At 40.8% G+C, this 15,513-nt stretch overlaps 1 protein-coding gene across 6 annotated transcripts in view; it reads left to right on the forward strand.

Moving 5' to 3' along the window:
• The window catches only part of PDE1C (phosphodiesterase 1C), an 851,320-nt gene that overhangs the window by 699,855 nt on the left and 135,952 nt on the right, over positions 1–15,513 (forward strand). For all 6 annotated transcript variants that reach the window (XM_075826958.1, XM_075826955.1, XM_075826954.1 and 3 more), the window contains one exon: positions 5,672–5,772. In XM_075826958.1, coding sequence (XP_075683073.1) covers positions 5,672–5,772 — 101 coding nt within the window. The remainder of the gene's footprint in view (positions 1–5,671; positions 5,773–15,513) is intronic.

Raw genomic sequence — 15,513 nt, forward strand, 5'->3', positions numbered from 1 at the left:
TGGCAATGAATGAGAATTTCTATCAGCCACGCCGAAGTGCACTCAGGGAATGCTGGGCGTTATAGTACTACAAAGGCTGCCTGTATTGCAAGTTGGATTGTTAGGTTAACCCATGCAATGGGGATGAGCCCCTTATAAAAGCTTATTCACACACTGGCTTGGCAAATGGAGAATTTGTATTGCAATTTGGATGTTGATTGTTGAGAGTAGAGTAGACTCCCGCTGTAGTGCATGAGCCCCTTCGATTGCTGGATTCCTGGCTTTTAGATTCCTAAAGCTTTCCCTAACTGCACAGAGATGCTATCCCTACAGCTCCTGTTTGTAAAATGGCCGCTGAGCTCCGTGCATAGACTTTTATTGCAGGCTTGAGCCCGCCCCTATGCTGCCTCCCGATTGGCTGGGAGAGCCATTTGCAAGGCATTATGGGGTAGCCTGATGTCAGGTGATATTGTGAAATCCTCCATTTTACATCTAACGTGTGGCAGGCGCCAAAATGTAGCCGGGTTCGGTCAAAACGGGTTCGGCCGAACCCGGTGAAGTTCGGATTCGCTGCGAACCGAACTTTTCCCGATGTTCGGACCGAAACCGGGTTTGGTTGTCCCGGTTCGCTCATCTCTAATCTGGACGATATTCTTGTGTTTTCTTCTGATTGGTCCTCTCATGTTCAACATTTAAGGTCCGTCCTTTAAGTACTGAGGGAAGTTAACTTCTTGGGATATGTTCTGTCTCCTCATGATTTTTGTATGGACTCTGCTAAGGTTCAGGCCATTCTTGATTGGGTTTAACCCACTTCACTAATAGCTCTGCAGAGGTTCTTGGGTTTTGCTAATTATTACCGAAAATGTATTCATAATTTTTCCTCCATTGCCAAACTTTTGGAGGTTCTTACGAAAGTGGGTTCTGATCTTGTAAATTGGAAACCTAGTGTGGTTTCCACCTTTGAAACCTTAAACCAGCGTTTTATGGAGGCACCTGTACTTGTTCAACCTGACCTTTCTAGTCCCTTTATTGTTGCGGTTGATGCCTCAGAAATAGGTGTGTGGGCTGTGTTGTCTCAAGGGTATTGACTAATTTGCGTCCCTGTGCTTTCTTTTCTCGCAAATTTTCTTCCACTGAAAAGAAATATGATATAGGTATACATAAGCTTCTTGCTATTAAGTGGGCATTTGAAGAGTGGAGCCACTTGCTAGAGGGAGCTAGACATCAAATTACTGTACGGACTGATCATAAAAACCTGACTTTTTGAGAATCAGCCAAAAGGCTCAATTCCAGACAGGCTAGGTGGGCCTTGTTCTTTACCAGGTTTGATTTTATTGTAACCTACAGACCCGGCTCTAAAAATGTGAGGGCCGACACATTATCTCAAAGTTTCTGTTCCTCACAGGACACCGACATTCATCCTGAACCTATTTTATCTAACGGGATATTGGTTTCTGCAATATCACCTGATCTGGCGACTGAGATTAAAGAATGTCAGCAACTCGCTCCGCAAACGATTCCGGCTGGGAAGTTGTTTGTACCTCCTCAGTTCAGATTTCGTTTGCTCAATGAGTTACTTGATTCTGTTTTGTGTGGCCATACAGGGATAACTGGTACTAAAATATTAGTAGTCTCGCGGCTCTATTGGTGGCCGTCTTTGTTTCGTCATGTGAGTTCCTACAGCTCTGCTTGTGATGTCTGCGCTCGCGCTAAGACTCCTCGAACTCGTCCTACGGGTGAACTACTACCATTGTCTATTCCACAGAAACCTTGGTCTCATCTGTCTATGGATTTTATCACTGATTTGCCTTCCTCTGTAGAGAAAACTGTCATTTGGGTGGTGGTGGACCTTTTCAGTAAAATGTGTTATTTCATTCCGTTGCCGCAACTCCCTGATTCCAAAACTCTGTCTAAATTATTTATTGATCAAGTGGTTCATCTGCATGGTATTCCGGAAAATATTGTCTCAGATAGAGGTGAACAATTTGTGGCTAGCTTCTGGAGAGCTTTCTGTAAGAAACTTGGTGTACAGTTACCTTTCTCTTCGGCTTTTCACCCTGAAACCAATGGCCAAACCGAGCGTTTCAATCAAACCTTGGAACAATATCTTAGGTGTGATATTGCTGATAACCAGGTTGAATGGGTCGCATACCTTCCTTTAGCGAAGTTTTCTATAAATAATCGCCAACCTGTGTCTCTTGATACCTCATCGTTTTTCTGCAAATATGGTTTTCATCCTCGTTTTGGTTCATTTTCCGCCTTTTCTAGTGATAACCCTGAGGTAGAAGTTACATCAAATAAACTGTGCACAGTTTTTGCTTAGGGTCAATCGAACCTGAAGAACGCCCAAGTTATTCAAAAGAAAAATGCTAACAAAAAACGTATGGTGGGTCCTGTGTTTAGTGTGTGTCAAAAGGTGTGGCTTTCTACTAAAAATCTGCAACTGAAAGTACCTTTTCATAAGTCTGCCCCTAGGTTTATTGGTCCATATAAAATTGGTGAAATTATTAACGCTGTATCTTTTCGTCTGGCTCTTCCTCCGTCTTTTAAGGTTCATGATGTTTTTCAAATCTTTCCTAATTTTTTTTTATCCACCATCTATTCCATGCAGGAAACCTCCCCTCCAGTTCAGGTAGATGGGGATATGGAGTTTGAGGTTCAGAGGATTGTGGATTTTAGGGTCAGGGGTACTTTCCTGTACTTGGTGCACTGTAAAGGGTATGGGGCAGAAGAACGAACTTGGGTTCCTGCCCATTCAGTAGATGCTAGTCGTTTAGTTAAGATCTTTCATTCAAAGTTTCCTTGAAAACTAGGCTGAGGTTTATGGGTCCAGTGACCCCTCGAAGAAAGGGGGTACTGTTAGGAAAATGCCTTTTCCCTTAAGATCCCCATGACTACTGTTCTAGCTTCTGGGCGGTTCTGGTTTTACTTTGAACCTATCTCTTTTCTCTGTCCTTCTGCCTATCAGGTATAGGGTTAGTATTTATATCTGGCTTCCTCCACCTGTTCTTTGCCTGTGAATTTCCTGTCTGCATGCGTTTTGATCAAGCTACTTACCTATACGCTTTACCTCTGACTTGTGGACTTCTTGGAAATTGACCTCTGCGTATAGTTAGATAACTCTTTGTTTACTGATTTTGATTATCTGCTCCCGGCTGGTTCCTACCTCTGCTTTACCTGATATCCACTTGCTTACAGTTTTGGACGCTCCGTTTACCCTCTGGCTGTCTGGTTCCTGTTCAGGTTTGCCTGCATTGCACCTCTTATCCAAGACAACCTGTATTCTATGCAGCAAAAACCATCCTGCCTTGCGGTCGGCTCTGGCGAAGATCTTAGAGTAGCCTTAGACTCTGTCGATCAGAGTTGTGACGGATTTGAGGTTGCGGATTTATATTGCACAGTTTCTCCCGCCAGTCTCCAGGAGCCTTTGGGGAATTGCTTAACTTGCAATTCCATAACACTATGTTTACACCTGTGTTCTGTTGTTTTGCTCCATCAGAGGAATAACGGAAGCAACGGCTCTGTTGCACGCTGAACAGCGGCGGTGGCCGACAAAACCTATTTAGTGGGTTTGGTCTGCTTTCCGTCGGGGGGGTCCGTGGTTTTACGGTAGATAATAGAGCAGCAGGCTGCGCTATTGTCTTTAGTAATCGCTGGTAATCCGAGCCGGATCTGTGACAGAGGGCCCTAATGGATCATCCAACCCAGATGTGAACGAGGTCTTCGATACAGCTTCTTTGTATCCTGTATAGATAAAAGCTATATCGTTCCGTCAAAGCGGATTTCGTCAGGACAGCTGGACTGACAGTTGAAAACGGGTCCTGTGTGTCTCTATGTTCAGATTCACACGAACGTTGTATACATCCGTGTGCTGTCAGTGAAAACAATGAACAGCACACGGACCTATGCAACTCAGTGGGGCTATTTAGACATCAGTGATTTTTCACGCAGTGTGTTTCCATTGCGTGAAACTCGCTGCATGTCCTATCCTGGTTCGTTTTTGTGGATCACGCACCCATTGAAGTCAATGGGTGCGTGAAAATCACAGACAGCACATGGACGTCATCCGTGTGCTGTCCGTGATTCACGCACCAGTTGCTGAAGAAATGCAGAGAAGAAAATAAATAAAAAATGTGCCACACAAAACACACACTGATGCCACACGGAATTGCAATGCAAGAAAAATTCCACGAACGTTCCGCAAAACGGACACGTTCGTGTGAATCTAGCCTAACACGCAGGATCAAACTAATAACAGTCACACCTAAGTTGATGAACTTAGCTGTGATCCTTATTAACTGGATCCTGGGTGTCAGAGACACGCAGGACCCGCTTCTAAGCTCAGCTGTCATTCCAGCTGACCTGGCAGAATCAGCTTTGACGGAACGAAACAGGATACATAGAAGCTGTATTTTAAAAAGTAAAATATTTTTTAATTGAAGTTAATTTAAAAGTTGCTTTAAATCACGTAATACATTGTTTTATTAAAAAGAAAAAAAAATGGGTTTAAAGGTGTACAGAGCCTTTAAACTCCATGAAAAATGCAGCGTTTTGTAAAATGTGACAACTTTTTTGGGCTTTTTAAGTGGCGTTTTTTGTGATGCTATTTTTACTGCTGTTTTTGAAGTCCTATATCGGAGCCTATGGGAAAAACGTCTGATAATGCGCCCCACGCAGAGCATGCTGTGTTTGAAAACAAAAATGCCACTGACTATAAAATTGCCTCAACAGCGCCACATGTCAAATACAGTTCTATGTAGCGCATTTTAAAATTCCCTATAGACTTTAATGTAACATTTGGCTGCACTATAAAACACACAAAAAAAAAGCTGTTAAAAAAATCAATAAAAAAAAAACGAAACGCAGCATAAAGCTTTATGTGAATGCAGCTAGGCATTGTTCACACATTAGGCCAGATATATCAATGGGTAAATATTTAAAATTAGGTGTTAAAGAGTTGCAGACAGCTTGCGCCATATTTATAAAACATTGGAGGCCTACAATGACCTAGAAAGTCAACCATACAAATAACATAACTCTTAGGCTGGATTTACATGAGCATGTTCGGTCCGTAAAGGACGGAATGTATTTCGGCCGCAAGTCCCGGACCGAACACACTGCAGGGAGCCGGGCTCCTAGCATCATAGTTTTGTACGATGCTAGGAGTCCCTACCTCTCCGTGGAACTACTGTCCCGTACTGAAAACATGATTACAGTACAGGACAGTTGTCCGGCAGCGAGTCAGGGACTCCTAGCGTCGTACATAACTATGATGCTAGGAGCCCGGCTCCCTGCAGTGTGTTCGGTCCGGGACTTGCGGCCGAAATACGTTCCGTCCTATACGGACTGAACATGCTCCTGTGAATCCAGCCTTAACCAAACACTCGGTAGCTATCTCCCCCAACCTCCCTCGATGCTCAGATCAACTGAAGATTATTGAGGTGAAGGTTATTTCCTGTTTTTTTTTTTATTTAGTCAAATAAATGGTAACAATTTTATTTGTGAAGTATGAACTGCATGTGTTTACATTCAAAGATATATCTTTTTTTTTTTCATTAATTTGTATATTTTTATGTGCATGGGATATTTGAACTTTTCCATGTCTGTAGAATTGAATATCTGAATATATAATAATGGTATATCATCATTTTTCTTATTATTAGTTTCAGTCTTCTCTCCTTTTGCATTTTAGCACTGGCTTACAGAACTGGAGATATTTGCAATGATTTTTGCTGCTGCAGTCCACGACTATGAGCACACCGGCACAACAAACAACTTCCACATCCAAACAAGGTAGTAAAGTTACTGGTTTACATCTTAGGGCCTGTTCACATCACGTTTGCCTTCCGTTTGGTCTTTCCGTTCATTTGTTCCGTCAGTGGAACAGATAAACAGAAAGACAAACGGAAAGTATAATTTCCGTTTGCAATACCATTGATTTCAATGAAATTTATTTTCTTTCAGTTGGCTTCAATTTGCGTCCTTTCCACTAGGTCTCAGGCTTTTTTACGGAAACAATAGCACAGCAGACTGCGCTATTTTTTCCGTAGAAAACAAACAAACCTAGCAGAAGGGTTGCAAATTGAAGCCAACTGAAAGGAAAAAAACACCATTGAAATCAATGGTATTGCAAATGGAAATGATGATTTCCCTTTGTCTTTCTATTCATCTGTTCCTCTGACGGAACAAATGAACGGAAAGACCAAACGGAAGGCAAACGTGATGTAAACAGACCCTAACGCTTATAGACTCTCTCTATCGTGTTATTCTACTCTATAATGTCTCTATATTGACCCAGGGTCCCCATGCACACGACCGTAGATTCAGTCCGTAATTACGGACCCATTCATTTCTGTGGCCGATGGAAACCTTCCCATATATTTACGGGAAGATGTCCGTGCCGTAAAAACCTTTCGTAAAAAAATAGGACATGTCCTATTTTTTTATTTTATGGACCATGCTCCCATAATTCATAATGGGAGCACGGTCCGCAAATGCGGATAACTGTCTGCAGCCATCCGTGGCACGGTCGTGTGCATGGAGCCTCACCTAGCTCACAACATGTACAGTGGAGGAAATAAGTATTTGATCCCTTGCTGATTTTGTAAGTTTGCCCACTATCAAAGTCATGAACAGTCTAGAATTTTTAGGCTAGGTTAATTTTACCAGTGAGAGATAGATTATATAAAAAAAAAAAAAGAAAATCACATTGTCAAAATTATATATATTTATTTGCATTGTGCACAGAGAAATAAGTATTTGATCCCCTACCAACCATTAAGAGTTCAGCCTCCTCCAGACCAGTTACACGCTCCAAATCAACTTGGTGCCTGCATTAAAGACAGCTGTCTTACATGGTCACCTGTATAAAAGACTCCTGTCCACAGACTCAATTAATCAGTCTGACTCTAACCTCTACAACATGGCCAAGACCAAAGAGCTTTCTAAGGATGTCAGGGACAAGATCATAGACCTGCACAAGGCTGGAATGGGCTACAAAACCATAAGTAAGACGCTGGGTGAGAAGGAGACAACTGTTGGTGCAATAGTAAGAAAATGGAAGACATACAAAATGACTGTCAATCGACATCGATCTGGGGCTCCATGCAAAATCTCACCTCGTGGGGTATCCTTGATCCTGAGGAAGGTGAGAGCTCAGCCGAAAACTACACGGGGGGAACTTGTTAATGATCTCAAGGCAGCTGGGACTACAGTCGCCAAGAAAACCATTGGTAACACATTACGCCGTAATGGATTAAAATCCTGCAGTGCCCGCAAGGTCCCCCTGCTCAAGAAGGCACATGTACAGGCCCGTCTGAAGTTTGCAAATGAACATCTGGATGATTCTGAGAGTGATTGGGAGAAGGTGCTGTGGTCAGATGAAACTAAAATTGAGCTCTTTGGCATTAACTCAACTCGCCGTTTTGGAGGAAGAGAAATGCTGCCTATGACCCAAAGAACACCGTCCCCACTGTCAAGCATGGAGGTGGAAACATTATGTTTTGGGGGTGTTTCTCTGCTAAGGGCACAGGACTACTTCACCGCATGAATGGGAGAATGGATGGAGCCATTCTCTGTGCACAATAAGTTAATCATGTCCCCCCTTAGTCGTCTTTTTTCAAGGCTAAATAGGTTTAGTTTTTTTAATCTTTCCTCATAACTTAGATTCTCCATGCCCCTTATTAGCTTCGTTGCTCTTCTCTGTATTTTTTCCAACTCCAGGGCATCCTTTCTATAAACTGGAGCCCAGAACTGAACTGCATATTCTTGATGAGGCCTCACTAATGTTTTGTAAAGTGGTAATATTAAATCCCTGTCCCGCGAGTCCATGCCTCTTTTAATACACAACAATATCTTGGCCTTTGAAGCAGCTGATTGACATTGCATGCTGTTATTTAGTTTATGATTTACAAGTAAACCCAGATCCTTCTCAACAAGTGACTCCCCCAGTATAGCTCCCCCTAGGACATATGATGCATGCAGGTTGTTCGTACCCAGGTGCATAACTTTACATTTATCTACATTAAACTTAATTTGCCAATTGGACGCCCAAACACTTAGGCCGGATTCACACGAGCGTGTGCATTTTGCGCACGCAAAAAACGCTGCATTTTGCGTGCTCAAAAGGCACTTAACAGCTCCGTGTGTCAGCCCCGTATGATGCGCAGCCGCCATCATTATGACACTCCGTTTGGATGTTTGTAAACAGAAAAGCACGTGGTGCTTTTCTGTTTACATTCATAGTTTGACAGCTGTTGCGCAAATCACGCTTGTCCCACGGAAGTGCTTCAATGTGGCATGCGTGATTTTCACGCACCCATTGAGTTCAGTGGGTGCGTGATGCGTGAAATACGCACAAAAAATGGACATGTCGTGAGTTTTTCGCAGCGGACTCACGCTGCGTAAAAATCATGCAACTGTCTGCACGGCCCCATAGACTAATATAGGTCCGTACGACGCGAGTGAAAATCACGCACGTTGCACGGACATATATTCCGTACATCTGAATAAGCCCTTAGTGTGTTCAAATCAGCTTGCAATTCACGAACATCTTCTATAGACTGAACATTACTACATAACTTGGTGTCATTTGCAAAAATAGAAATAGAATAGAAATCATTTACCACAACTCTCTGGATACGCTCCTTGAGCCAATTCTCAATCCAATTACAAACTATATTTTCTAAACCTATAGTCCTTAATTTACCCATTAGACGTCTATGGGGGACAGTGTCAAATGCCTTTGCAAACTTCAAAAACACTATATCCACAGCAGCCCCTCTGTCTAGGCTTCTGCTCACCTCTTCATATAAACAAATCAAGCTGGTTTGACAGCTTCTGTCCTTAGTAAAACTGTTCTGGCTGTCACTTATAATACTATTTATTGTCACATAATTCTGTATATAGTTCCTCAATAGCCCCTCAAACATTGGGCCCCATGGAGGATCTTCCTGTGGGTAGTTTTCTCCCAAAGAGAGAAACAAGAAGAACTATCCTGGGCAGGAATGGACATGCCCCTAAAGAGAAATGGGAACTGTAGATCTACAGTACAGTGGTGTAATTGAATAGGAAGGTCATGTCAGTGCAATACCTATGTTATGGAATTGCAAGTTGAGCGATTCCCCAAAGGCTGCTGGAGACTGCCGAGAGAAAGCATGCAAATAAATCCGCAACCTCAAATCCGTCACAACTCTGATCGACAGAGTCTAAGGCGACTCTAAGGTCTTCGCCAGACAGGGTGGTTTTTGCTGAATAGAACCAATGTTGTCTTAGAATAGGATAAGAGGTGCAATGCAGGCAAACCTGAACAGCAACCAGACAGCCAGAGGGTAAAAAGAACGTCCAAAACAGTGAGCAAGTGGATATCAAGTAAAGCAGAGGTCAGTACCAGATGGGAGCAGATAATCAAAATCGATAAACAAAGGTTTATCCAAATACATGCCGAGGTCAGTTTCCAAGAAGTCCAGAAGTCATAGGTAAAGGGTGTAGGTAAGTAGCTTGATCAAAACATATGAAGAACATGAAATTCACACGCAAAGAACAGGTGGAGGAAGCCAGGTATAAATACTAACCCTATACCTGATAGGCAGAAGGAAAGGGAAAAGAGATAGGTTCAAAGTAAGACCAGAACCGCCCAGAAGCTAGAACAGTGGTCATGGTGATCTTAAGGGTACAGGCGTTTTCCTAACAACCTAGAGATCTCATGTTACCGAAAATCAGCAGAGCTACCAGCCTGGAATAAAATCACTTTAAAAACATGTAAGGCCTCATACACACTGCAATATTATGACTGTTTTGTATGGAACCATAATAGACACACATAGAGGTGCATAGGGCTTTATCGTACATTTATTTGCCTCCAATCTCAAATGAAAGTATGTGGAAGTGTTTTTCAATATAAACCTGAGAGAAAAACCATTGTGGCATATTTCATCGCATAAGGTATTATGGAGCTGTTCTCCAATAAAGGCATTACTGCTAGGGAATATCTCCCTGATATAGCATGGTACGGCAGCACACAGAATTTCTTCGGTTCGGCAATATGTAGTTGCAAGGGAATCTATGGGCCAACGTATAGCATCTTGGACTGGGCTCTGCTGTATGCATGAGGGCTATGGTTAAGGCTTAGTTCTCACCATGTGTACCCATTCCTTGGTTTGACCATTATTTATTTTATACATTGTTGCAAATATTAGTGCAGTATAAAAACGACTAAGAAATGTCGATATTTTCTTTTCTCTGTGTGGCTTTTATATACAGGGAACATGAAACTAATAAAATCCACAAAAGGCTTCATCAGAATGACTTACATACTTCCTCCTGCTTTCTGGGAATTAGATTATTATACTATTATTATCTTAGATGATAACATGCTGCTCCTCCTTCTTGCGAAGCCATATAATTAAACTCTATAATACATTGTGCTTTTACAGAGTATATTATCTATGAGAACAATGACACAGTGCAGTAAGTCAGTTTGCGCATATAGCTTTTAATGAACAAAATGAATGTGTAGGAATAACATATAGGACTACAGCAAAGAAGCCTTTTATTAGGTTTGATTGAGATCTTTGTTCTGTTTATTAATTGTTAGTTCCCGGAAGGTTCAAATACGTCGTCTATATATTCATAAAAATTAGTTTTCTTCACAGATCTGTTCGAAATAAGTAACACTTCTTAAGACCCACTTACACGAGCAGATATTCGTATCAGAAAATTTAAGGCTGGAATCAGACAAGCAGTTTTTTGTTTTCAAATATGGCCACGTAAAAAACCGCCCGTCAGAACAGAATGCCGTATTTCCCATTAAAATCAATGGGCAGATGTTTGTAGGCGTTCTGCTTCCGATTTTTCTGCCGTTTTTCAGGATGTTTACTGCCTGAAAAAAGGCTGAAAATAGCCTGTGTGAACATACCCTAACACTGCGCACCACATGTTGGAACAAAAGTATTTTTTTATGCTCACAAGGATTCCATATAAAAACAGAATGCATAATATACAATATATAACTACGCAGCTCACCAAGTCCAACCAGACTTAGGGTTTTACCTTTTCGGCTACTTCCACCTTTAACCCCTTCAGGACTGAGCCTGATTTGGCCTTCAGGACGAAGCCGATTTTTCAAATCGGACATGTGTCACTTTATGTGGTAATAACTCCGGAATGCTTTTGCCTATCCAAGTGATTCTGAGATTGTTTTCTCGTGACATATTGTTCTTTATGTTAGGGAAAAAATTTGGTCGATAAATTCAATATTTATTTTTAAAAAACACCAAGATTTAGAGAAAATTAGCAAAAATTTGTATTTTTCTAAATTTAAATTCATCTACTTGTAAAACCGATAGTAATACCACACAAAATAGTTACTAGTTTATATTTCCCATATGTCTACTTTATATTTGCATCGTTTTTTGAACATTCTTTTATTTTTCTAGGACGTTACAAGGCTTAGAACTTTAGCAGCAATTTCTCATATTTTCAAGAAAATTTCAAAAGCCTATTTTTTCAGGGACCAGTTCAGTTCTGAAGTGGCTTTGAGGGCCTTATATATTAGAAAGTCCCCAGAAAATCACCACATTTTGAAAACTGCACCCCTCAAAGTATTCAAAACAGCATTCAGAAAGTGTTTTAACCCTTTAGGCGTTTCACAGGAATGAAAGCAAAGTAGAGGTGAAATTTACAAATTTCATTTTTTTTTTCGAAAATTAATTTGTAATACATTTTTTCTGTACCACAGAAGGTTTTACCAGAGAAATGCAACTCAATATTTATTGCCCAGATTCTGCAGTTTTTAGAAATATCCCACATGTGGTCCTAGTGCGGTAATGGACTGAAACACAGGCCTCAGAACAAAGGAGCAGCTAGTGGATTTTGGGGCCTCCTTTTTTTAGAATATATTTTAGGCACCATGTCAGGTTTGAATAGGTCTTGTGGTACCAAAACAGTAAAGACCCCCCAAAAGTGATCCCATTTTGGAAACTATACCCCTCAAGGAATTTATCTATGGGTATAGATAGCATTTTAAACCCACAGTTTTTTTGCTAAATTTATTTGAATTAGTATGTGAAGATGAAAATCTACTTTTTTGTGAAAAAAATTAAAAATGTTACATTTTTACAAGGAATAAAGTAGAAAAAACACCCCAACACATGTAAAGCAATTTCTTACAATTATAGCAATACCACATATGCGGTAATAAACTGCTGTTTGGACCCACAGCAGGCCTCAGAAGAGAAGGAGCACCATTTGGATTTTGGATTTCTGATTTTGCTGGAATAGTTTTCAGTGCCGTGTCACGTTTGCAATGCATTGGAGGGATGAAAACCGTGAAAACCCCCTAATAGTGACCCCATTTTGGAAACTACACCCCTAAAGGAATTTTTTTAGGGGTAAAGTTAGCATTTTGACTCCACAGTTGTTTTGCTGAAGTCATTGGAATTAGTCTGTAAAGGTAAAAATTGAAGGAATAAAAGAGAAAAAGCACCCCAACATTTGTAAAACAATTTCTCCTGATTACATAAATACCCCATATGTGGTAATAAACTGCTGTTTGGACCCACACCGGGGCTTAGAAGGGAAGGGCCACCATTTGGCTTTTGGAGCTCAAATTTAGCTGGAATAGTTTTTGGGTGTCATTTCGAATTTGCAAAGCCCCTGAGAGACCGAAACAGTGGAAGCCCCCCAAAAGTAACTCCATTTGGGAAACTACACCACTTAAGGAATCTACCTAGGGGTATAGTGAGCATTTAGGCCCCAAACGTCTTTTTCAGAATTTATTAGAATTAATATCAACATTATTTCCACTAAAATGTTGAATTTTTTCAATTTCACAAAGGATAAAGGAGAAAATGCACCCCAACATTTGTAAAGCAATTTCTCCCGAGTACCGCAATACCCCACATGTGGTCATAAATGTTTTTTCATTGGAAAATAATTAACCCTTTCCGGACTGATGCTTTTTCTTTTTTGTTTTTCCTCCCCGCTTTCCGAGAGCCACAACTTCTTTATTTTTCCGTCAATAGAGTGGTGTGGGGGTTTATTTTTTGCGGGACGAGCTGTAGTTTTTATTGGTACCATTTTTTGGTACATAAGGCTTTTTGAGCACTTTTTATTACATTTTTTGGTAGAGTGAAGGTGACCAAAAAACTGCGATTTTGCCATTTAAAATTCTTTATTTTTCACAGCGTTCACCGTGCGAGTTCAATAATGGCATATTTTAATAGCTTGGACTTTTTTACGGACGCAGCAATACCAATTTTGTATATTTTTTTTATTTTTTTACATTACTTTAGAGAAAAAATATGAAAAGGGTTTCTTTTTGGACTTTAAATATTTATTTAATTTTTTCCACTAATAATTATTATTTACTTTTGTTTTTACATATTTTATTAGTCCCCATAGGAGACTTGAATCAGTAATCGTTAGATCACTGGTAGAATACACTGCAATACTAATGTATTGCAGTATATTGTCATTTTTACATGATCCTGTAACAGCGCGATCGCTGTTTCTGTCCGTTAGTCCCGGGTATCAGCTGTAATACACAGCTGACACCCGCAGCGTATGACACGGGCTCAGCGCGTGAGACGCTCCATATATCACCCCCACACCATGACATGTTATTAAGTCATGGTGCACGAAGGGTTTAATTCGCAGCCGATGGTGGAAAGTGAAATTTAAAATTTTCCACTGATGTGCCATTTTAGTACACTATATGTTGTGCCCAGTTTGTGCCACAAATACCACAAATAAAATATTAACCGGGTTCTCCCGGGTATGGCGATGCCATATCGGTGGACGTAAATGGCTGTTTGGGCACGCTGTAGGGCTCAGAAGGGAGGGACGCCATTTGGCTTTTGGAGTACAGATTTTGCTTGGTAGTAGCTCTGGCGTTTTGCTGGTATTTCAGTTTATAATGTGGGGGAAAATGTAGACTGGGCAGAGTACATCAGGGGCATAATAAGAGGGTATAATAATGGGGTAAATAAATAATAATCCGCAGATATGTGGCCAGTGTCGCATTTATAAATGGTGCCCAATCTTATCCACTTTTGGACACTCTGCACATTTTGCATCGACCATAATCTCTCAGCCGGAACTTTTTTTTATTTTTTCACCACCGGAGCTGCGTGAGGGCTTATTTGTTGCGGGGACAATCTGTAATTTTCATTGGTACCATTTTGGGGTACATGCGATTTTGTTGATCACTTTTTATTCAATTTTTCAGCAAGCATGGTGACAAAAATTATCAATTCTCACAATGATTTTTATTTATTTTTTACGGCTTTCACCCTGGGCTATAAATGACCATTATATTTTATTCTTCTGGTCGGTACGATTACGGCGATACCATATGTATATAGGTTTTTTTATGTTTTGCAGCGTTTGCGCAATAAAATAACTTATTTAGAAAATAATTTATTTTTTGTGTCCCCATATTCTGAGAGCCATAACGTTTTTATTTTTCAGTCAAAAAAGCTGTGTAAGGGCTTGTTTTTTGTGGGACGGGTTGTAGTTTGTATCGGTACAATTTTGGCGTACATGCGACTTTTTGATCACTTTTTATTGTATATTTTGTGAGGGGTGGTGACCAAAAAATAGTGATTCTCGCTTTGTTTTTCATTAATTTTTTTTGCGGTGTTCACCGTGCGGGAAAAATAATATTATGGTTTTATACTTGGGGTCGTTACGAACGCGGTGATACCAAATATGTGTACTTTTTTTTACGTGTTCATTTTTTTTCCTATAATAAAAGACTCATTATAGGAAAAAAAGCAGTTCATGTTTATGTCACTTATAACTTTTATTTTTACACTTTTTTTGAAAACATTTTTATTCTTTTTTTTACTTTTTTCACTTGTCCCACTAGGGGACACTTAGACTTGCAGCTCTGATCGCTGCTGGAATACATTACACTACACACATAGTGTAATGCATTCCAACTGTCATTGTGACGTCACAGTCACACTGACAGGAAGCCTACGACGACCACCCTCGGGGTGGTCCTCATAGGCTTCTGTACATGGCAGCCCAGAAGCCATTGTCTGGTGTCCGGTTGCCATGGGTACTATCGCCAGCCCCCGTGATTTCACATGGGGGCTGCCGATCGGCGCTAAACACCTTAATTGTGGCGTTAAAATCGAACGCCGCAATTAAGGGGTTAACTGCCGAAATCAGCGGCGATGGGCCGCTGATCGGCAACGGGGAATGCAGGGCAGACACCCTGCACAGTTAACCGCCGCTGCGGTGTAGCGCCGCGCGGCGGTTAACTGTTAAAGCACAGACGTAACTGCACGTCAAGGTGCGCGAACTTACTGCACACATTGACGTGCAGTTACGTCAAGGTGCGGGAAGGGGTTAAGGACTTCTTGAGTATAAAAATAAATTGTTGTTTTTTTAAAAGCAATAAAAATTTTTTTGCTGTTTTTGTACTGTTGCTTAAATACGGGATGTTAAAAAAAACTGAACAAATACGCACATGTGAACTATACAAAAACAGAAACTTTTGTTTTTAAAATTACCCCATTACCACTA

This window comes from Rhinoderma darwinii, chromosome 5, assembly GCF_050947455.1.
Source record: "Rhinoderma darwinii isolate aRhiDar2 chromosome 5, aRhiDar2.hap1, whole genome shotgun sequence".
Taxonomy (NCBI): Eukaryota; Metazoa; Chordata; class Amphibia; order Anura; family Rhinodermatidae; genus Rhinoderma; species Rhinoderma darwinii.